General features: G+C 38.9%; 1 protein-coding gene across 1 annotated transcript; it reads right to left on the reverse strand.

Annotated features, from left to right (window-relative positions):
* Positions 1-46: 46 nt before the first annotated feature.
* Positions 47-25,197, reverse strand: LOC121322547 (ski-like protein). Its single transcript, XM_041262654.1, has 8 exons — positions 24,012-25,197; positions 22,478-23,596; positions 7,481-7,573; positions 7,127-7,212; positions 5,677-5,918; positions 2,269-2,510; positions 953-1,183; positions 47-331 (listed from the first exon to the last, which is right to left on the reverse strand). Exons 2-8 carry the CDS (start codon positions 23,525-23,527, stop codon positions 155-157), a joined length of 2,121 nt encoding a protein of 706 aa, XP_041118588.1. The 5' UTR covers positions 23,528-23,596; positions 24,012-25,197; the 3' UTR covers positions 47-154.
* Positions 25,198-25,520: the final 323 nt, after the last annotated feature.

Raw genomic sequence — 25,520 nt, forward strand, 5'->3', positions numbered from 1 at the left:
TATATATATATATATATATATATATATATTTTCAAACTAGGCATACACTTGCTATTAATACAGCTCTCCATTTTAACATTTTTGTCCATAAAAAAAGAAAAGAAAATGTCAGCAAGGTCTTCTTGCATTTTTTTCCCCCTCCAGTAACGGCTGTTTATTTGTTCTTGGAGTTTACCTTCGCCTCCTGGTTATTTTTCTCAGCGATCTGCAGCTTCATCTCAGTAATCATCTTCTCCAGTTTCTCCCGGGCCTCCCGCTCCCTCTGCAGATCTTCCTGCAGCTCCTGGCGGTCAGCCTCAGCCTGATCCAGCCTCTGGCGCAGCTCCGACAGCTGTGCAGACACAACAAGCAAGGGGGGCTGTCAGAGGCTTTACAGCACAGAGCTCCCCGCCAGACAAAACACACTGCCAGCCCATCTGACAAAGCTGCCAAGAAAATGGGTGCAGCAGGCAAATCACCACCTGTAGCTTTGTGTGTGTGTGTGTGTCAGAAATGAAAAGGTCTACTCCCCTGCATAATAAAACCAGGGGCCACCAAAAATGCTGGAAATGAAAGCTGTTAAATATTTAACACAGTCAAACAACTGGAAATGTTATTGTAAAACAAATTAAAAAAATAAAAACAAAACATGGATTGTTGCAACATTTGGCCTTTACACAGTACACTAATAATAATACTGTCTCTTAAATGTCGACAAGTTTCTCATTTGTACTGGTTGTCTTGAATATCGGAACATGTATTCAGGAAGTAACAGCTTCCAACACAGACTTAAAAGACAAATGAAAAAATTAATTTCCAAGATAAAACGGGACCTGAAATTGTGGATCTTCAGGGCTGTAACGCAGCTATTTTCATTACACTGAAAGCCTCCTTTTAGAATGCTGTCTAAAGATCCTGGTTAAATATATGCAGCCTGTTTTGGAAGTGGTGCCTGCTGTTGGATTTGGCTTACCTGTGCTGCATACTGTGCCTCCCGGTCTCTCTCAGAGGAGCGGTCACATGCACAGCCCTGCTGTCTCAGCTGCTCCAACCTCTTCTCCAGCTCCATCTGCTCCTCTCTGAGCTCCTCCAGCCTGCTAGCCTGCTCGCTCTGCACCAACTCCAGCTCCTGCTGCAGCTCGCACTGCTCCGACAGCTCCTTCAGCCGGGTAGACCTGCTGGGGCTGCGTAACAGATCCAGCTCCTGCAGCCCAACAAACACACCAACACTGTTAATCTAGGGCAGACCCAGGGGGTGGGGAGGGTGGTCTTCCACTCTGGGTTTAAACAGGTGTAATAAAATACTGGCTGGGGGTTTTAATGGGTTCAGTTAAATCATTGTGTATAAGGCAGCTGTAATAAAGGCATGGACTGGTACATCCTGCATTGCACTCTCTAAAGCTGCTTCTTCATAATCGCATTCTGACATCACTGTCATCACCTGCATTAGCTGGTAACTCCACCTAATTGAAAGTTGAAAGCCAGCCCTTTACAATAAAGACTCCCATTGTATAGTACTTGCAGTCATTCATGTCTAAATCCCACTTAGTAACAGGCACAGCTTTTGGAATGGCTGAAATTGCTATTTTATGGCTACCTATATATATATATATATATATATATATATATATATATATATATATATATATATATATATATATATATATATATATATATATATATATATATATATATATACACACATACATACACACACACATATATATATATATACGACAACTATTTTAACAGACGTTACACTCTTGCATATTGTCTTTAAAAATAAAAAACAAAATAACCAGTGCAATTTAATTATTTAGCAATACAATCAAACCAGTATCACTTGGTTAAACTAGTTACAACAACAATTGTAAGCATTGGCTCATTGACCTCAGCTGTGGCTGTGATTTATTCTGTATCCTAGTCCCAGTTTGAGATTGTGATACAACCATGAAGTACCACAGAGCTAAGAATACTTTAAAAAATTCACATTACATTTTGGGTGGTTCTTACTGCAATTTTACGGAGTTCATAAACATAAATACAACCTTGACTAGATCAGCCAAACTATATTTATAATAGTAAGCGCCAGCACGACACACTGAACAGTTTTACCAGCAAAACTAAAGGAAATAAAGAATGAATGTCATAAAAAGGGGACAAAAAAAATAAAGAATATTCAATTTGAAACTACTCTATTTCCAGAGTTTACAATGGAAGAGAACTAAATTAAATTAGGCAGAAAAACAACATCAAGGAAGCGCCATGACACACGGAAAGTTTAAGTACCATTTGCAACTGCATTTTCTTTTCCAGAGTTGCGTTGAGCCTCTCCTGCTGTTTAGTGTACATTTGCAGAATCTCCATCACGATTTTGTCCTTGTCATCCTCCGAGCTGACGTCCTTAATGAAAGGCAAGAAGGCGTGCTCACTCGGGTGGGTTTCCATGACAACAGCCAAGGGGCCACGCTCACAGACATTGGGATGTTTGGATTTCACTTGATCTGCAGAACAACTTCTAGTGTGGTGATCTTTGTGGGAAAGCAGACACATACGAATACAAAAATGTAATGATACATTCAGCAACTTACAGTCTATATGGCTAATCCTACAAGCTCTGTGGGTGGTTTTTAGACTGCACAGTCCACACACACACACACACATACATACACAAATTATCCTTCTACTCCCGGAATTTGGCAATTAGCAAAAGCACAAAAGTGAAATGAATGAAAACTCTTGAAAATCGATAACGGGTGTTTTAGGGGTGGGTAGGGGGATGCTTATTCCACAGATACAGGTAATTGACATACTGTAGCTGATTTATGCTCAAATTTGCTTGCACTTGATGTACATAAAATTGAGCTGCTCAATTCATAGTCAATCATTTGTTAATCAAATCATTATAAACGATGCACGTTCTATCAATTTATTGAATTAGTTGATATTTTCTTAAAATGCTTTTCCCATATGTAAGTTGTTTAAACATGTGATTTTAGACTCAAAAAGGACAGATGTTCCTTATAAAAGAAAATTACCATGGTAAATTTGCAGAGGAATTTTGTCATTCAGCATATTTTTAAACTTGCTTACAATACTACAGTGTGCATTTCCTGTGCTTTAGCACACTTTGCTATATGCTTGAAACATGACATATAATTAAAAGACTTTGCCTAGCTGTAGTATTAAATATTATAAAAATTCCACTCAGTAACAGTAATTCTGAGATTAGACCACAGATTGCTGCTTGGCCTAATATATCCCTCCCACAAAAAAGAAAACACACACTCAGGAACCCCCCAGTAAGACTGCTTAGACTCCTGTGATGGTGTACAGGACAGGAATAGATTAAGGCAGAATTCTTAGAAATCAGAGAATAAACTGGGAGGCTCTGCAGAGCTTTGGAACGCTTTGTTTTAAACGTCATCTGCATAATGAATGTCTTTCATATTCCAATTTGTAACCAGTGCATAACAAATTAAAAAGACCAATATGTTTTTAGTTTTTTTAATACATAACTGTAGTCACACCATAAAATGTATCACAAAATTCCCTTGCTGATTTTACATAGATCTCTTTGTAGCAATTGTTACCTGCTCAGTGCTTGGCTTCTAAAACACGGTATTGCAGACTGCAGTACATGCAACATGCTATGAGCGTGCTTGAACATTTTATTCATATTGTACTTCTGATCTCTCCCTGTCATCCACATATTTACCCTAGTGTAATGACCTGTTTTATATGAAATACATATATATATATATAGACACACACACACACACACACACACACACACACACACACACACACACACACACACACACACACACACACACACACACACACACACACACACACACACACACACACACACACACACACACACACACACACACACACACACACACACACACACACACACACACACACCTATCTATCCATCTCAGGGTTCACCCTAGGCCTTTTCAGCCGGACAAGTCACCCGGCAAAGAGGCTGTCCTCGTCTGGCTGAAAAAACCCAATCTGCCCGTCTTACAGATGCTACTGTGGTTACTTGATTGCGCTTTTACCAGACTAGATCATTTGCGTGTTGCTGGGTGAAAAAAAAAGCTTGGAACCACATGACAGCTGTGTTACGTCATGACACAACATTTAGCCAATCGGACAGTTGAAGGGGCGGGTTTTCTGTGAAGCTAAAACTTTAAATTAGTGCTAAAAAAATAAGCAATTATTTTCAAAGCAAAAATAGTGACAATGAATGCAGGGGGTCGAAATAAGCCGGCGATCGGTGCAATCTACTGCCGGCTACTTCATTAAAAAAAAACATTTATTAAAAAGATTAATTTCAGGTAATATCATTCAGTCCACTTGTTGTCATATTATTGTACTGTAAGGCGATATATGTACATAATAGCTATATAGAAGCACCAAAAAAAAAAAAAAAAGAAGTGTTGTAATATTGTAAAGTGTAAGAGAGATATTGGGGGATCATTTATAGAGGCTGTATGCCTTTAAAAAGAAAGGCGTGATGGGATATCAGCTGTTGTCAGCTGACATACAAATGCTTAAGTGCAAAGGTGATGGATTATTACACTGTGGTTTCATGCAACAGTTATGATGGTGACCAAACAAGTGCGAGTACAGCTGTGTTAAAAAAAATGGTTAAAATCAACATTTGCATTTAAAAAATGTAGAATAGCGAAAAACAAAGAGACGTGAACTAACCAAATGCCTTGAAAAACTTAAGATAAAGAAAACTATTTAAATGAAGCAAAGCTCAATAATGAAGCTAAAAAGGAAGTGAAAAGGTTACTGTTTTTTTTTTTTTTTTGAGAACTCCAATACCTCTACGTAATATAACTCTATTACCATAATAAAACAGTAATGATAAAGAAAATGTATAACACACACACACATATTAAGGGCGAAACATGGTGATCTGGCAAGTCTAGTTTCACCAAGGGCTTCTGGGCGAATCCTGAAATTACCACTTTTTTCTTCACTCGCCCGCATCCAATCAGGTGAAACTAAATTGGCCCAGAACATGAAAAAGATGACTGGGCGAAACACGTTTTTTCAACAATCTTTACTGAATTTCGGGAGTAGCCCAGGTAAGGTTTCTTCCAATGCTTCAGAGTCGATCCTGGGTGAATTTAGTTTGCCCATGCCATTCATTTGGGTGAGTCTAGTTTTGCATTTCTACACTCTCCTCTGCCAGCTTCCAAGTGTGTGCCGGGGTACCTGCCTTGCCTACACTTCTGACAACAATGTAGCATTGATTTTGAAGCGGTGGACGAAACTAGATTTAGTGAAAACTGTTGAAAAAATGGGTTTCACCCAGTCATCTTTTTCATGTTCTGGGCCAGTTTAGTTTCACCTTATTGGATGCGGGCGAGTGTTGAAAAAAAGTGGTAACTTCAGGATTTGCCCAGAAGCCCATGGCGAAATTAGACTGACCCAGGCAAAACTAGACTCGCCAGACCACCGGGTTTCGCCCTTAAACACAAACACATACACACACACGCACACACACAATTTATGGATACAACCACAATCTGAAATTGGTCAACGTACAGTATAATCATCTGCATTTTTTTCTAATAAGAATAGTTAGTGAATGTTAATCAATTTACCACCTGGTCTCAGTAAAACTGCTGCCTTACTGCCACCCCTGAGAAAAGGATGGCTGTAGCTCACCTATGGCACCAACTGATTTTGCCACTCTCTGAGATTCTTCCTCTTCATCAAAAGATCCTTCAGAGCAGGATGAAGCCCTCTTCTGCTCCTCGTGGTAATGGTGCTTCAGCAGGGCACCAAGGACCTCTTCATTTCCCTCTGGAGCTCTACCTGGCAGCTTCCCAGAGTCACAGCCGTGGGTCAAGGTGGCAGGCAGCGAGACGTTGGGGGCCACTACTTTATCATACATGTATAGGTAGTAGCTGTACACAATCGAAACAAAAAAGACAAACATACTATTAATACAAAATTGTCTAACAGGTACATGCATAAGAGACCATTAAAAATGGTATATAACATTTTAAATATTGAAAAGCATATTATTTCTCAATTGCAGCTGATAATTCCTTAGTTTTCAGTGTATGGAAATTATTTTACAATATTGCTTTTTTTTTTCTTAATGTTTTCCTCTCTGATCCTTTACCAAAAAAAATAAATAAAAAGTGTTTTCATGATAAGGGTGAACAAGGACATCATATATGCTAACAATTGGCAGCCAAGGTAAGTATATTTCATGGCCAGACAAGTGTTAATCCTGCCAAATCCAGCAGTCTAGCCAGGTTACTAGACAATGGGGACACTTGCTTTTTTAAAAAGCACTATCAATATAATCCAGCTATTGCTAGCCTAATCTGTAATTGCAGAGATAAAAATAAACAGAGACCAATTTCCCCCTTTAAGAATATCAAACAAATAGTAACAAATCCATTGCAAACAAAGCAATTTGCATTTAATTCTTTGAGATTCAGAAAATAATCCCCTATTTTAATAACATTGAACATTTTCATTTTTAGATTAGAACATGCTGTATTATCTTATTATCGATTAGAAGCGCATAGTCTGTCAATACCAAGTCAATGCACCCGGGACATCAGTTCAAAATCAGTGAGGAGCCTTGGCTTAAAGAGGGTGCATCTGGTATATAAATAATACCCAGATGCTGGTGGCATTAACATTCAAGAAAAAAAGAATGTCAAATCAATAGGCAAGCTAAGGGTGCATTTTTTTTTGTCTCCATCAGCAGAAATCTCTCGTTTCCAGCAGAGGTCTGGCTGTGTAGGTAAAGGAAGCTTCTCAGAAGAGAAGGGCTGCGGGTTTGTGGAGGGTGAATTGACAGTTTGTAAGCAGCACCATGGCAGCTGAAGTCACACTGAATTAGACCCCTCTTCTCTTATGCTCTTCCAAGCTAAAGACAAAAGAATAGTTCTACTGGAAGAGGGGAGGACAAAAGCGTAATGAAGCAGATATGTGCTTTTCCACAGGCAAAGGAAATCACCCAATATCATACGTTAAATAAAAGAAATGGAGACAAACAATTAAGAAATCAAAACGAGTACTGTATGAAGTAGCACCGTTCAAACACCCATCCCAGATGGGCAATGAACTAATACTGTATGACTGTACTGTGTACCTTGGATGGACGCCAGAATCCTGATCTGGGTCCTGCTTGATGTCTGCATACCAGTGCTTGAACAGCACATCCTGCTGGGGTTCAGTCTGTGGAAAGAGTATCATGTCTTTAGTCCAACTGAGAGCCACTTTTATTTAAATGCAGTTTTTTGTATGTAGCGACATGCAGTGTATTATACAGTGCATATACTCTTGGTTACATATCCTGGATCAAGGTACTTAAAGATCTCCTGTTTTAACATTTTATAACTTACAGACAGAAACAATATACCGCTGACTTTGAAAAAGGACAATGAAAGCCCTGTGTTGAAACAAGAGCGTGTCATCTAATCAAGCATTATAACAATAACTGTACCTTTTTGACAGAGTCATTGTCGGGTAGCTTGCCCTGCAGATTTGAGAGGTTGTAGCGTGCCTTTTTCACCTGGAAATCTTCAGAATGGTCCTTCTGAGGTGGGGGGAGAAAACATAAGTGGTTTGCTTTCGGTTTTACTGTTTCTGCAACATTACTTACTGGTACAGTATTTCCGGAAGCAAAACATGCACTAAAAAGGGTATTGTCTTCAGGTGTTTTTTTTTATATATTGCTAACGATATATAAGAAATGCTGACATTTGCCACATTGGTATATGGAGCTCTATACCTACATACTACACCATGCCTGGAGCCCTATACCTACATACTACACCCTGCACAAGTTCAATAACGTTCAGATTCTATTGCCGTTAGTTAATACTGAAGGAGGTTAGAAAGAGCCATGTCCTTGGCACCAGATGTGGTGCTTTTTAATCTCCTTCAATTTTTAAATAGCCTTGAAATCCTCTGAGATCATGGGGACAACACCTAATAGAAGAGCTTCAGGGCATGCTGGTCAAGGGTGTAATGACATCCCATTCCAAGCCATGTGTGAGAGGTTGCTATCGACGTAGCACAACAGAGGGCCCCAGAGCCGCATTAGAAGACAGCTAAAGAATCCTGTAACTTGATTTGAATATTGACGAAGAACACAATTCAGTCCCTAGGGAGATGCCTTTTAGAGAAAAAAAAAGATATATATATAAATTAAAACAAAGCCTTGTTAACATGATCACTGGATGCAAAGATCTGAAAACAACTGTCATGCCTATCATCCCACTCCCCATACAAGGGAGAACATAAGATTCCTCAACAAAAAGTGAAAAGTGCTTCAAACCCTAAGCTATGGAGTGTGTACAACAGTGAACCATCCCTGGAATTCGAATGGAACCAATATCAGCTCATATCTCATCTCATATCAGCTCTCCTTATTTTTGGTCTGTTTCTTCAAAAAGTAAACTGCATCTTCTGACTTCATTAGCATTGTAATCATGCTAAATTTATTCTGTAAACAAACTGGCTCGGCCCTTCCATTGATAAACCCGTTCTTCGAATTTGAGAAGCAAATCACAATGTTAATCCAAAAGACCAGGTGCAGATTTATATCTCTCTCAGACAGTCCCTTGGCTTTATTAATGTATGATCTAACTGGAGTCTCCTGTTCTAGAGGCACGCCCTCCCCATTTATTCAACCAATAATTGGAGAGAAGGAGGGGGTGGGAGGCTCCGACAGGACATGCAGTCACTTTTACAATCACTATGAAAATATGAAGTTTGTCTTTATCACGATTAGTAAAAAAAAAAAAATTATATATATATGTGTGTGTGTGTGTATATATATAATGTACCAAATGTTGAAATATGCTATGTGTCAATAGGTTGTGCATAGTATGTCATTTTGTGAAGTCTGGGGTGAGAGAACTGTTCTGGCTGATCAGACTGTGCAAAAAGACATCTCTTACACAACGGGACATCCTACACCAACACATTCAATATCATGAAAATTGTACACAAGGAATTGGTATAAAAACATCAAAAGTGTGTTTTCTTTAAACTTTGCTGTTGTAGCCTTCAATGCATAGCAGAATACCTGTACTGTAATTTGGACAAACACATTTCTTCTGTATGACAATGTATAATGTTGCCACTAAAGTATTAAAGAATTCTAAGCAGTGATAAACTAAATATCATAAGCATTCCATCAAAACCCTGTCTCCAACCCTTGTTTTATTCATGGTTAAAAAATGCAGATAAATCTAAACATGAAATACACAGTACCGTTTGATCCTTTACTGCTTGTAACAAAGCATCCATAATGTGGTGGTATGAATGCCAAATGGTATGTTTCAAATGGTACTCTATGGATCAGCACAAATTCAGCCTGTTATACAGCAATCCATGTCCACCATGTTAACGTTGTGCTATGCCTGTGATGCCAGCTACAACACAGCATAAACCGGCTTTATCCCTCCCGGTTAGGATCTACAATCACTTAGCTGACTTCACACAGACTGCCCAGACTAGCACCTGTTCTTAAGCTTCTTTAGGTCATTTCCATGTTGTGATTGGCTGGGCTAATCAATTTCCAGTTACATGAAGGCAAAACTTTTGATGTACAGTAACTGCAAAAACATACGAAAGCCTATATTGGCCAGTAAATATGTACACATTTTCTTAAACCAATGCTGGTTGCACAGATGGGAGTATTGAGGCTGGGTAATGTCATTAGTTTTTAGGCAGTTTTAGAAAGTGAACAGTGATCATTTTGATAGATTATGGCCCCAGACTATTAAAATAATTGCCAGTAAACAAATTAAGCAATGTTTAAGTCCTAACAATTACTTTCCCCATGGTTAACTTTAATTAACATATTCACATACACCACTGAAACAAGTAATGTTCTGGCCTGTCTCCCATCGGGATGCAGAAATCCCCACAGAAACCAGTACTGTATCTGTGCTGGATATACTAATACACATTAAAACATCAACATAAAACAATGGCAGTAATGAAATGCACAGAGAAGTACCAGTAACTTAGTCTACACAGCCCCTTATGTGTTAAGTAAGGAGCTTTGTGGACTAGTAATATGTACAGGATTATTCTGCATGGCTCTTCCTGCTTTTCATTAAAACATCAATAAATTCTGAAGGGACCAGCCGCTGATTTCTTTAAAAACAAGATCGGTCAGGGGTTAGTGAAAATCAACATGTAATCCTGGAATTCAGCTTGTTTCTCATGACTGTACATGAGTAAATCCCTTGTGATGAGGCTGGTCATGAGGAGTCCTTCTCTTGCAATACACATGAGACATCTGGAATTTCTTGTGCCACGATTTATGATCCTCAATCAACTATTTAAAAGGAATTTTAATTCATATTTAAAGAGCGTGTCACTAGACTTTTGTTACTTCAAAAACAAAAAAAAAACACGTGCGGCCAGTATGTGCCGTGGACTCGCAAACATGCATTGCCAGGTGTGATGAGCGGTTTGTGCACTGCAACCTGACTATGGTATCCCGCTCTGTGGCGTTCTAAGCAGACCATTTTTGATGAAACTGGCTGCTCGCGCCCCAGGTTGAAATTTGCTGTCAATTCGAATTCAAATTCATGCACGGATATCACGATCCTGGAGTATGCGCTTCCGCCCACTGTTGCCCTTTGCTGATGATGTCTTTCCCTCAGAGTTCCATGCCGGCATCACCTTAGACACCGTTGCTCGTGAAACATCAGCAAGTTGAGCTGTCTTAGTCACTGAAACACCCAAATGCGCCCCAACAATCGCCCCTCTTTCAAAGTAACGGATGTCTCCTCTTGCAGCCATGCTAGCCATAATTATAGGCAACCAGGCCTGTCCAGCATTTTTATACATGACCCTAAGCATGCTGGGATGTTATCTGCTTAATTAACGCATGTAACACACCTGTGTGAAAGCCCTTGCTTTCAACATACTTGGTGTCCCTCAATTACCCGGGTGTTTCCATTTTTTTTCCCCCCACTACCTGCATATATAAAAAAAATTGTAAAGCCCGATAGAGAATGACACTCTGCAATGCCTGGAGTTTAACTTCATGATAACTGGATTGTCATTCAACCTGGGTTTAAATCTGATCTGCAAACCCCTGACCCTGACACAAGTGCATTTCTCCACTGACAGTCTAGTCCATCTGCCATTTACTACAGTAGTACTGCACCAGGAATTGTAGTGCAAAGTTTGAACGCCTACTACAGCTTTTAAATTCTGTCTGCACAGCATACATCAGATAGAATTGCCATTAACAAAACAAGTCAATTTTTAAAGCCTACATCATGGTAAAACGAGTCCAGTAACTCAACCTAAGGCTCAGTAGAAAGTACAATGGTATTACAGTACAGGGACCCCATTGATTTTGCCACTTTGATACCTGAATCCCACCCAATATCAATAACTGTTACTGGACCTGCAAATACTGTAAAAGACATGGCCTGGTTTAAGTGGCGTTATTGTACAACTTATCAATACTGCGCAGTATACTACATAGCTTCAGTACCTCTTACAGCTGCATTTCACTGTGTGACAACAATCTGGCTTCAAGGGTAAGAGGGAGCTTGTGTCCATCCAGCTACATCCACAGGTGCTTTGAAGACTGTCAGTAAGGTTTTCTTGCTGATAAAGTAGGGTGGCAGATGAATAAACTCAACAGCCATCAATACCTTATACTTTAATCTACAACCGAGCTGGATTGTGGGATACTGCTGCTTTAACATAGTAGAAAGCATTTATAAAATAATATTATGTTCATTTATTTTTGCCATTAACTCAAGATAATCCAATTGATGTAATCCTCTAGTCTACGGGGGTGGGGGGGTCTTTGCTCCCTTTACAGGAGGGTGAAACTAGAGGGAAACAAAAGATTTCAAATGAGTGTCTTGCCCAACTTCACACACACTGCCAGACGCTGACCTGGGACTTGAACTGAAGATCTCTGGACAGTTATTGCAAATTCCTACAGCCACACTTACTCAAACAAAAACACACGTCCTACCAAACCATTTGCTATGTATATATGTGCAGATCATTGAGAAATGATAGCAATCTTTCCAGTAGACAGACGTTTATGGCCTATAAATATAACTTGTCAGAAGAAAATGTTACTCTTTGGTCACACAGTTTCTAGCAGCACTTGAAATCACCCCCTTTTTGTTGTCAGCTGTCAACTACAGATTGCTGCAGATCCAAACTGCAATCAACAATTCAGTTACTATCCCTGTTTGTTTGTGAGGCTCAATCTTCTGGAATGCTTGTGAAGTTCAAATCAGTGGTCAGGGTGCACACATCTCAAGTGGTAATGGTGATCAAACAGACATGTGCATAATGCTTGAGCACAGGCTGAGCTGAGAAAACATTCCTAAGACTTACTCACTGTGCACATATCCTAATCAGTCATTCTAAAATATAAAAAAAAAATCATAACGGTTTGCCCTAAAATCCAATTTGTTACAATAAGTCCATTCTATTTCTAGGGCCCTATGAAATTCGTGTTGCGGAGAACATGGACTGAATCACGGAATTAAGAGAAAAAAAAAAAACAGAATTAGGCGCTGCCTCTCGTGCCACTTCACTTGCTAGCTACCATTATCGCTTGGGCAGTGCTTCACTTGTAAAGAAAGAGCTGCTCTGGCGCAAGCAATGACAATAATACCTACTTTAAGAAGCGCATATTCAAAATCATAACATGTGCATTGTATGTACTAGTGTTAGATGTTTACAATCACGTACTCTACCATATACAAAGTAGTAGTACGTGCAGAAAAAATGAATTAAAGGCAACCACAGGACAAATAATAACAACAAAAAAGCCTGTATACATGTTTTGTTATGGTTTTGCATTTAAATGGTTTAAAAAACAAACTAATTCAAAAGGCATTCAGAGGACGACATTGATTTAAAAAAAACAAAAAATACGCACCCCCAACACGAACATTGGTTTCCACAGTCTGCACTATTATCAGCGATGTGTATGCAACAGAAGCCGCTGGTAGATTACAAAAACAATTAATTAAACTTAGGTTAAGTAGTTGTTACCTTAGTATGCTTTTATTCTCTATTAATTAAATTATATTCATTGAAAAAGGCAAGAGAGTACCAGATAATTATTATTTGTTATTGTTTTGGTTTAATATAGCAGGCTAATGTTCCTATTGAAGAATTTTTAAATATACAATGTTCCTAGTTTGTTTCTAGTACATCGTGCCAATTTGTACCTTTTTTTCTGAAAGCACTTTGATTCAAACTGTTTAGAAAGTTGTTTTTTTGTCATATTTTTTCATGCATTTCTAGCTTCATCATTGCTATCAATGCATCAAAACGCTTATAAAAAAAACTAACAAATTACAGATTTTTTTTAAACCAAAAAATCCAAAATCAGGAAAAAAAAATCTGAAAATTCAAAATAAAACAGATTTCATAGGGCCCATTCCACAACGAACGAGGGAATCATTTCTAGTGAATTGACGTTATTGATCACTTATAACATTGCCTTAGATGTTGCATCTCAGCACTTGACTCATATCTTTAAACAGTTATAATACACTAACTGTTTTTCTTTTAAGAACCTGCAGATACACAGTGACATGTTGCAAGGTTGGTCCTCCTTGCTTTAAGCACAAACAAGTGTAAAAATTATTATGCAACTCCCTGACAAACAACTGCAGCTTCTCAGTTTCTCCAATTTTGCAATGTGACTGTAAGATATACCTCTTTACAGCCTTTACGTTCTTAGCAAGTGCAATTACTGTACACCAGCCCCTTCTGTGCACTTTACCACAAGTCATTACAAAAATAAAGTTAAATCTGGAAAGCCAGTGACAACACTACCAATTTAATACCAAGAGACTTTTTATTCAGCAGTCTGTGATACAAATCAGTTCTGCCAGAGTCATATTCAGGAATGGAAGCTTCTCAGAGCCTTTACTGCAGCTGGGAAGCTGACGCATAAAAAAGATTTAAAAAACCAAAAAAACAAAAACCACACAATACAGAAAAAACACAGTCCCGGTACATGAGCTTTATAGATTAATTTCCAAACAGGGCTACGGCAGCAAGGTTAACACATTAGTAAATGAAAAGTATCACAATATATATTGTAGCTTTGTCAGGTTACTGTAAATAGCAATCAGAAAACCGCATGCTATTAATAATCTACTACTGTACTGTACCTACCACAATTTACTACATGATTCAGAGTTACAGTAACTCTTAGATCTTTATCATCTGCTCAACCTAAAAGTTGGCAGCAGTGTCAGGCAGCATTTTAAATATTATGCAAGTCTCTTACAGTAATGCATTTTTCTGATGAATGAAATGGTACGTCCTATTGTAAAGCTCTGGGATTCATTCTACTGTAATGGAATTTTAAATGATTCCCGTTTCCTCTGTTGCTTAAACCAGGCATACCCTAACTAACACCAGTTATAGCCTGTTTCATCAAAGTAAAAACACACCACCACAAAAAAACAAAAAGAAAAAAAAGAATAGTTCACCTTGCTATTTGCACATTTGCGCTTTTAAAATCTTAAATCTGCTATTCAGCAGTTTCCACGGCAGGTTCTGGGCTGTGAAAAGTTGCGGAGCGACAGTTTTTAGCAGTTTCTATACAGGCTCATCAACTTCAAAAGCAAACGCACCTATAGAATAATGCTGAACCAGAACTCAGCAGAGGAGAATATGAATGACGTGCCATCATTTTTTTTTCATTTTTTTTTTATTGAGGTCATGATTAGATGCTGGATGATGATGATGATGATGATGATGATACAGTGAAGCAATGGCACTGCCACAAACTGGTCTTTGAAATTAATTTTTCAGTTTGCTATTAATATGCTAAATCAATGTAATCATTCATTACTGCAAAATAACTTTATACTGCACTTGTGCCAGTTCCATTAGCCGAGCTTAACGCACCAACATGCGTCACAGAACCTTCCAGTCAACTAGAATGTAGTAGTGCACAAGATCACTGTCACAGCTGAACTATAAACTCTGCACACCTGTGTTACTCTTAGAGGAACAATCATATCAATAAATACAAATCTCAGTACAGGTGATACTGCAATACTAGCAGATACTGCTTAGTTATTTTAAGAAAATAATCAATGTTAGATATGAAGAAGAGCCAAAGTTTCTCTTATAGTTTTACCTGCTGTAAGTGTGTGTGTGTGTGTGTGTGTGTGTGTGCGTGTGTAAAATGTAACTGCCACTGTAAAAAGTACATTAAAATATGAGTAGTACACAAATGTAATCGCTACTGTAAAAAAAAAAAAATTTAAATCAATACTGAAAGATAACCTTCTAGGTTGTAAATGTACTAGTCAAAAAAAGTTAATTAAAACAAATACAAAGAATAGAAATAAGCAAGAAAGCTTACAATTAAAATAGCAGTGCACAGAGGAAACATTTGTCTACCCGAACTAAGTAATATTTTAAAACAGGTCATTCTAGACTTTTTAAATACATTCGAGAATGTCAACTTTTTTTTTGGGGGGGGGGGGGCAGGTTAAAACAGTACTATTAACCTTATAACTTTTATATTCAATACACCCTTATATCCAAGGAATGCACCAATGCAGAATGGAAATATAGCTGTGCATTACAGCTCCAAATTATATTATTTGCAGTGTATGTATTCTGAAATATATAAACTGTTTCACTTTGATACCCACGGCCAGCCCTGGGCTGTGCTTGCCATGCTCTGCGAGTTCAGCAGTGCATGTTTACCCATACTGATCACATCAATCTCACTCAAGTGTTTTGTGAAAAATAAATACATCTGGCATTGTAAGAGAACTAGTGAGACAGAAAAAGTCAATTAAAAAGGTAGGATGACCCAGTTCTTACTCTTCCAATTAATCTGGAGCCTTCATTTGTTGTCAAAAATGTTTTTTTTTTTTTTTTTTTTTCCTTTCACAAAAAAATTGTTCAAATCATACTCTGCCTCGGAAAACAGATTTGACACCATTGTACCCAATTACTTGACAGCACTATTTATAGCAGCAGATGGGTTTTGTATGGAGTAGTACACCACTAGCCTGCTAACGTAGATTCAGGAGCATAAAAGGAAGAAGAGAATGAGAAACATGACATCCCTGATGTTTGATGGTGTTATAGCACTGCAGTTCTGACTTTGCTGAAAGCTCAGGCTCACAATACATCAATTTAGTTCAAAATTAATCAAACTTCCTCCAGGGCTTTAGACAGCTTTCAAACCAAACCTGACAGGTTCTCTTTTCATTACAAAACCTATGAAATAAGCGACAGTTTATTTATTTGGGTTGCCAATGTTGTTGTTGTTAATAAACTGCATTTCCACTGACTTATGCTGTCCTCAATATGACTAAGAATTACCCTCAAAATCTGGCACTGCCTGCCACATTACTGACAACAGCTAGGTCAATAACTTGTCCTAATCAAGTTTTAACACAATCCGATAAGCAAATGTACAGACTATATACCACTTGCTGGATAATGAAAGTGCTGGTACTGTAGACACAGATGATGTCACTTTGTTACAATCTGCCTTTCATATAGTGCTTTGGACTCAATCCTCCAAAAAGGTCTTTCAAGTTGAATTTGGTCTCCATGGCAACGAGGAAGAGAGACAAAGCTACTGCTCATAAAATTATCTGTTTTTACAACTTGGATAAGGTACTAACTGTCAGCTGTTATGCACTGAAGCCATCTACAGTGTTTGCCTGGTGATTGTTTTGATTGCTTTAATTTGATTAAACACACGCAGCGCAAGAGAATGGCATATAATACAGCAGAGATGGGTAAAGGACAGGAACAGAACAGTAGTCCTGCAGTAGACAAAAGTACACCATACTCCATCTGGCATCAACATTATTATATTATTATTATTATTATTATTATTATTTTTTTTTTTTTTTTTTGTAATACAAAAATGCTCAACTATAACTACTGATTAACAACTGAACTAATGAATACATCTGACAACACTGAATAACAAAAAGTGTTCGAACAGACGCTCCTCAGAAATTCGCGTGCACAGTGACTGATACTACTGGGTATCTAGCACATCAGTTCACAAGTACTGTGCATACAGTGTGGTATACTCCAAAGCATCATTTACAGGTCAACACAATCTAGGTCATATAGTGACCTCCCCAATTTATCACAGACACAGACGATCGATATTATGTTTTAGGAAACCTCTATATGACCTTTGTAACTGTAATGAGGAGCTTATCTGATAATCTGTCTGTGCTTTTTGTTATTGGCTGCTAATTGGGGAAAAGGTATTGACAAAGAACAAGCTAAACATCACAAAGTGACACCTAGCTTGCATAACTGAGTGCGCCAGGTCTGGGTGTGAATTCTCAGCTTGGTAACATTGAAGAACGTTTGCGAAACTTTTTGTACAATACTGCTCAACTGTTCCAGGTTTCTCAATCAACAGTTAGCAGATTGTGGGCCCATCATTTTACACTATAGGTTAAGGACAGGTAGAGGATGTCACATAGGCCCCATACAGTTGCAATGCAAATGCAACACTGCAGCGTTTATATGCAGACATATACAAGAAAAAAGTGTGCTTGCAAACAAGAAAGACTACAAACTACAATACTGGTCACCATTGAAGAGCAACACCTCTCACAGCTATGCAGAAGTGAGGCAGACTGGGCTAGTTTATGGAACTCAGTTTTATACAGGTATTTTAATATGCTGCAGGTATGGGATCTGTGCAGTGGAAAAAAACTCCACAGAACTCACATTGAGAAGATACCGGCCATGGGAATACTGTCTCGGTATAAAAAGGAAAAATAAAATTAGGATCAAAGCTAGTACATTAAAAAATAGATTAGAACAAGGTTTTTTTTTTTTTTTTTTTTTAAGTACTGTACACTGAGTAAAGAGTTTTCCACAAAACTTACCACTGCATAAAGTGAGCCAAACTGCAGAGATGGTACTATGCAGTAAGATGCTTACAATTGATGTGGAGCAAAATGAGCACAACAAATCAGGCATGACCTTCACTACGCTAGTTCAATCCTTGTACACATGCTTATTCCATTGTTAAAGCTCAGCTCGGTTCTAGTAACTAATTTAATGTTAAATAAGAGAAGTATGGATGTTGAGGTGTAGTGGAATTGCCAGTGATGTCAGACAGCAAGCTCAGAGTGGCTGTCTGGGAGGAAGAGGCGTTGTGGTCTTAAAGTCACAGGTTTCCATACAGAGACATATCTGTGGTTGTCTATGTCTGTGCCGCAGTTCTTGTTTTGTTCTTTTACAAACTAAATCTGTTGCAACCCAGAAGCGAGAACCACTAAGTCTGGCAACTGAAAAAATAAATTCACAATCCCACAGTCGACACGTCGACCTAGTTTTAGCTTAAAACGAAGGCAGATTCAAGGAAAAGACCTGGACGGAAAGCTTGACTTTAAAGCCACGTCATGTGTAAAGTATTTAAAATGCAGATCTCTCTCTCTTAATTACACTGTAGACCCAGTTATGAGGTACCCATTTGTCTTACACTGTCATTCCACTGGCACCAACAGACCGGCCTCTAACCATGGCACCTGACACAAAGGAGGATCACTGTAACTGTCTTTTACTACAAAGAACCCAAATTTAAAGTTTGCTTTAAAAACCAACCAAAAAAAAACAAAAACAAAAACACACATAATTGATATTGGAATTGCAAGTAGACAGAAGTCTGCTCTGGGTCCTTCCAATAGTTCAAATAATGGCACCCAAATATAATACAATACATTGAACAAGAACTACCATGCTTTTAACACAAAAGAACAATCTGTAGTTTTTATTTGTTCAGTTTCATTCAGAAATTGTGCAAATTGTTGGTGATGAGAGTGTAAGGCTGAGGCGATGCACCAATTTACAGAGGAATCGTATCGTTTGACAATTAACGATAATCAAGCCTGTGCATCGTTTTTGTGTAAAGGGTTTAAGCAAAGGAAAGCTTTTATTTTTTATTAAAACTTGGAATTGGCAATTATTTTTTGCATTAAGCGCAGAGCTCTGCTCCCCTCAGGCCTGACTCCCTCAATCTGCATATGATTGAGTTCACCTTCTCCCTGCCCGACCCCGTGAGCGTTTACTGATGGGACTGGATCTGTGCAGAAGTCTTCAACGTAACAAGTTAAGAGCGTTGTGCTAGAAATACAAATACTGTATCGACCGTGTGACCATTTAATGAGACCATTTAATCTGTGTTTTCAACCATAACATCTGCATTTTCCATATTGCATCAACACACTATTTTCCAGTGCAACTATTTCAGGATTCACCAAGTTAACATGCAAAACAGTACACAGTATAAATAATGGTAGTAGAAAAAGACAAAGACAAGCTTACCATGAAATGTTTTCTTTTGAAAATCCCCCGCTCGCGACGCAAAAATCAGCATTGTAGAACATGTACCAGTGTCTCTGCGGGAAGCTGCCAACATCGTAACTGTTTACAGTTTTGCTGTTTAAAGGTTCTTTAAATGTTCCTTTTAGGATCCAACTCCAAAATGACTTGTGCTCTCTCCAAATCAAAGTCTTAATAATTCTCAGGAGCTTCCATTGAAATTGTCATGTTTTAGATGATACTCATGTAAACGAGTGTGTTTGCTGGTCTGCACTCTGTTCTGAAACCCCTTTCTGCTGGTACACAAGGTTCAGGTATTGTAATTGCAATTGCTGCTAGTTTTGCGAAAGCAGGAAAGATGTTGGAATAGTTCTCAATACAAACCCTGGAGGCCTCATCCATGGTCTTAAAAACATGATTTTTGAGAATGTGTTTTACTTGTCCAAATTCTTGACTGAGAGTGTCAACGGGTAAGATGCTTAGATACAGATTACAGATTCGCGCTAATACCAGGGACGAGCGCATATTGGATACTGAGACCTCCGCAGGTTTTTTTTTCTTCTTTTTTTTTTTTTTAAGAGGATGTAGGGAGCAGTGGAACCATTTTTACACGTTAGGCTACACTGTATAAAATGACTTCATAATATAAACTAAATTATTGGATATGGATGAAAATGGGAAATGTTGTCTTTTACATCTGAGTTTTAGAAAAGTACTGCTGTTATTGTTTTGCGTTTTACTAAAATGTCCTGTGTACATAACACAGAATTCAGCATAAAAACTACCTCGGGAGATGGCAACCTACAAAACTTCAAACAAAATCAGCATTTATTCATTTGAACTACCTCTGAGTAGAAATCAAGGAAAACAACTAAAATCGTTCCAAAAGTTGTATTAAGCATCCCGGCAACGTCAGTCCCCAGGTATTTCGTAATGCTGGGCAGATTGTAAGCAAGTTCCAGTCATCGCTTAATTAAAACACATGTTCCTTAACATAATTCAAATATAAGCAATGGACAACACTCTTGTTACTAAACCGTTGTGGACAGTGATAATTTTTTTTAATTAGTTTTTTTTTTTCTCTTGATTGGTTGTTACTCTGACTGGTTATAGATTTCAACAACTTTTGCTTTGACCCCCAAATGGAACAAATCATCATTAATAAGGTTAAAATAAAAAAAATAAAAAATAAAGTAATATGTTTAATTACTACTGTATGCATAAACTGATGTAATCAATGTAATACGCATAGTGGTTTTTAAAGCATTACTTGCAATGTTACACAGTAATCCACAGCTCCACATGTATTACTGTATTTTTTTGTAACCCTTTCATAACTTCGATGAAGTTATGCTGCTTTTTTGGAGAACGATACATCGATAGTGAAAAATTAGGCATTGCCCCAGCCTTAGTGTTTACTGAAACAAAAAATACAGGCGTTCAATTATAATAGAAAGCAACAGCACAGAAAATATTAAAAGGCTGTAAGTGCCATGTTTTCTCCCCAAAGACAACTAAAACTGTAGAGCGCAGTACAAACAAGAAGTCAGAGAGAGTGGCATGGGGGAAATGGAAAAAAAAAACAAAAAAAAACAGCCATCACAAAACGAAATTAGCAGAGAAAACCACTCAAGGTGTGAGACACTGCCAGACAGAAACGTGTCACAGCCCAAATTTTTACAGCTCATTATGCAGTGAGAAAATAATTCGTTCCCAGACCAATGTGGGGCACCATGCTCTGAATGCGAACAGAAATTACAGGTGATGACGGCTTGCATCATGCCTGTGGCGTACAGAATTCTGTACAAACTGTCTACAAGTCTCAGTAGATGCAAGGGTTTAGACGACACAGTACATAATCAGCTGTATGGTTTACAGCCCAGACCAGACGCCAGACAATATATCTGGTACCTTTTTTTGTAAGACTATTGCTAACCTACTAGTATCACTGTGCTGAAGGTTATTTCAATCATTTTGAAAGAGCACTAGTGTTGCTGCTTTACACTGTAAAGCACACTAGGGGGGTTTCCAAGAAAAGCTATAACCTAGCTTGAAACCCCACTGGCATTATACTACGGCTGCCACATCAATTATCTACAATAGAATCACAGAAAAACAAGCTGGAGTGCACATACAGTGCCAAGGTTCTCCCTGCTACAGTATTACACTCCATTTGTGGGCTGCAGAGGACTTCACTTGCTGTTTTTCCAACAATCTCACATCAGGTGTGGATTTAAAAAAAAGAATTCTATTCAGACATACTAAAGCACACCTTCAATTTCTTCCATCAGCAACACCTGGAACGGACAAATCTGCATACTGCACTGTACCGAACAGAACCCTATTTTTTTTTTGTTTCAGAGTCCAATCTAAATTTCGCAAAACAAAATCATAAGGAGCAATCAATGTCCTGAATGTCTACTGTATGGTAACTCCTGCAGCAAAAAATATATATATATATAATTTGGGTCAACAGAACAACTCTGCCACAATGAAGTGTGTAGGTAGCATGTTGATAATCCATTAGAGGCATTTTCACCAAGTCAGTTTGCAAATATTAAAGTAGGTTTTGGGATGCCAGTACTGGGAATTAAACGTGTTAATTTGTAAAGTACAAGCAAATACATTTCACATTACAAGCGTGCGCACACATCTTCTAAAGTATTCCTAACGGCAATGTTGCAATAGACAGTTTTAAATGTAGGGGCCAATCAGTTAGGCTTGGCTGCATGGAATACCTACAGATTCATATAATGTAATTCTGAACAACTGTGATACCAGGGCACTGTAGCTGGGATTAGTGCTCAAAAAAGTACTAGGAAATTGGAAAATGGAAAGCTGGGAGAAGTGTTAATTTAAGAAAAAAAGGTAATCCATCTCTCCAAAATGTTGACTCAGATTTAAATTCTATCTGAAGTACTGATTACATTTTTAAAGGGAATTCATATGACGGTACTACAAAGCGAAAAAAAAAAAGTCCCGGGGTTAGCTGCAACTTCACTAAAATTGACATATACAAGTGATCGAAAACCTTTCACGCATGCAAGGCAGCCTTTACGTTTTACTGCACAAACCCAGTAATCCAAACCACTAGGTGAACAAAGAACCACACAGTGTGCACACAACTTACCTTTTCAAATGTCCTTTTCTGCTGGAAGCTGAACTTCTCCTTAATTTCTTCAAGCCGCTGCTTCAGCTGCTTCTCCTCTGGAGTATTGTAATACTTTTTCCCAAGCTGGAGGTAGCAGTGCCACTTGGCCGAGTCGAAGCCCCAGTGACAGGTCCTCTTGTCAGGTGACTTGTGGGAATGCATCACAAACTTCTGGGGAGAAAACATCAGCTGGCACTCCAGGCACTGGATGCAGGGGGCATTAGGCTGTGTGTATAACTGCATCACAAACAAGCCCTGACACTTGCCCAGGCATTCATGCTCTACCTTGAAGTTTGAGTCGGTCTCTTTCAGTTGAGTCAATGTGCTCTTGCTTGCATGCTTGCTGGTATTCTGCATAAGTGTTCCCGGGCGCAATAAAGTATTGCACAGTCTCTGGGCATCTGTCAGTGTGATGAGTCCACAGGAAGGTGCATTGAATGGCAGAATGCCCAGCACTTTCAAGATGTGAAGCTGGTCAGTGTTACACCTTGAACAGTAGATGTACAACTCGTCACAGACGGTGTTAATCTGCTGGAGGGAAAAGTCACGCAGGACCGAATTAAGGACCTGGGGGAGACATAGTCTATTCTCACCGCCAACCATGAAGCAGGAAATGGATTCCCCCTCCAGCAGGGAATCAGTAAGCTCAGTGGAAGTGTCAGAAGGAATAAGCAGGGGGCCTGGCAAGGCTGGTGGTGATGCAAGTGGCATGAAGACGCTGGGAGACATGCATTCTTGGGTATTTCGAGCCGAAAAGGTTGCTGGTCCACCCAAGGAGACCTGGCTGCTGATGTGGAACTGGGCCAGGGTGTGCTTCAAGCCTGGGCTCAGGTCCAAAGGCTTTGGCCCAGGAATCGGAACCTGCCTGCCACACTCATTGGACTCTGATTCCCCAGTCTCTTCCACAATTTCTTTCTTTATTTTGGGGGTTTCAGGGGCTCCCTCTGTTCTGCCATTCTCATGCAGTTCTGCGACAAGCCTTTTTTTAATCGGAGTGTCCTCCATTTTTTCCCTACTCAGCTTCTTCATCACTCCTTTAAGAAATGGTGCTTCTTGAGAAATGGGTTTTTAAAGTTATGTGCTGGCCATTGTTTCCTCCTGTTAAAAAAATAATGTGGTTCAATATCGCAGCTGTCCTTTTACATATTTTTTTTCTCTCTATTGTTATATATTGTAAGTCAAATGTCAGGTATTAGATTACATTTTGTAGGGAAAATAATTGACTCAAAAAAAAAAAAAATTATATATTGTCCAAACCCCAGTGAATGATACTGAAAATCACCCAGGCTTTGTATTTACGTGGGTTATGAACCAACCTAATTTAGTCTTAATGTCTGGCACACACTGGGAGTCCACAATAACAACTTTAGAGCTGAATCAGCCCAAAATCGACAATGTTTAAACAAACATACAACTGAAATCAGTTCATGTAATCCAAAAAATAAATTACATTTAAAAATAAATAAATAAATAAATAAACAAACAGACGTGTTGGTGATGAGCTATTTTTTACCTGATCACGGTTATCTTCACCACATCGGTTATCCAAATCGTGTGCTTAGTTCCAGTTCAGGGCGATTCCAGACAGCTCGAATACACACACTGCAAACAACGGCGATCTTTTGTACGTTTTACTCCAGTCGGTTGACTGGAATGGAGTAGATTTTCTTGTAAGCAGAAAATAAATAGCATCGAGAAGAAACGGGAAAATCCGATGCGCCTTAGTCCTAATAATTATGATGATGATAGCCCCTCTGGTAATCCAATTTAAAATTGTCCGACCATCCACATTCTAGCCTCAATCAGTCCCCACAGTGCTAGTAGTAGAGGGGGTGATGCGTTATGGCTGATTAATGACACAGTCTGGCTTGCTCAATTGTCAGTGTGTGTGTATCCCGAGTTCTCGCAGCAGTTAATTCTTCTGGCCAGCTCTCTCGCTCTCTCTGCTGCAATGTGTCTGGACTTCGCTGATTTCCAAACCCCCGTCTGCGTTGTGGTTGCTGATATATCCTGACATTTCAGCCCTTCCCTCCTGACAAGGACGCCGCCTCTACACACTACTCTCGCTCTACCCCTTTCTCTCTGTCTCTGTCACTGGCTCGCCTATGTTGTGTTAATGACATTCACATCCATACCTTAGTTTCACGGGGCTGCTTGTCTGCTCACCTCGCTGTGTTATTAATCAGATTTCCCTATCCCTAGCTAGTATGCCGAAACGAATACAGGTTCCACGAATTAAAAAATGTAACAGCCACATAGAAAATGCGTCTTTAATTTCTGCCTTTATAAATAAAACATACAATGTTACAGTCGAGATAATATTACAATACAAAACGCTATCTATTTTGTTTTTTTTTTACAATGAAAAAGATGCGCTCTCGCTGTCTCTAACGAGGCAGCGTTGTTCCTCGATTGCACAGTTGTATTAATTAACTCCAATAGAAAAACTAGACCAGTTCGCTCGTTTTTCCACCCACAGTATAGCGTCCTGGTTGCAGTCTCTCTAGTCGGTTTAATCTACACCAAAATTAAAATCTGTAAATATAATCTATAACCCTTGCTTTGTGTTAATTTATGTTTTCAGTCTTGTCTTTCCAGTATTTTTCGCTTCAATTTATCGCTAACGCCACCTCTTCGGTTTGTGCGCTGTGCCTGCCTGGCCGTCAACACAGCACGCCAGCAGCCCAGACACTACTACACACCACACACACCACACACAGACTCACAACGTCACTCCCACGCACGAACGATCGACGTCACGCTCGAATATGGCCACGTTACAGAAGCTATTCGGCGTGTCTGTGAGTGTCTGGTCTGGGAATGTGGATTGTGTTTAGTGGAACAGCCAGTTTGTCTCACATGTGACCTACAGCCCACTGTAAAGCCAGAACGGTGACTGTAAACTAGTAAATATGTGTTCAGTCAAACATTAAGAAATACCCCGGGGGGTTTTTCCATTCAGCGACTGCAAAGTCGACTGTGTGTCTTACGTGAGGGGACGGGCAATTAAATTAAAGCTGAA

The sequence above is a fragment of the Polyodon spathula genome, chromosome 11, assembly GCF_017654505.1.
Source record: "Polyodon spathula isolate WHYD16114869_AA chromosome 11, ASM1765450v1, whole genome shotgun sequence".
NCBI classification, from domain to species: domain Eukaryota; kingdom Metazoa; phylum Chordata; class Actinopteri; order Acipenseriformes; family Polyodontidae; genus Polyodon; species Polyodon spathula.

Bases quoted from the DNA above. Each gene is read 5' to 3' on its own strand.
- LOC121322547 (XM_041262654.1), bottom strand. From the start codon at position 23,527: ATGAAGAAGCTGAGTAGGGAAAAAATGGAGGACACTCCGATTAAAAAA. The intron at 2,511-5,676 runs GTGAGCTACAGC...TTTCCCACAAAG, and splicing joins AAAATCAGTTGGTGCCATAG to ATCACCACACTAGAAGTTGT. The intron at 332-952 runs GTAAGCCAAATC...GTGTCTGCACAG, and splicing joins AGGCACAGTATGCAGCACAG to CTGTCGGAGCTGCGCCAGAG.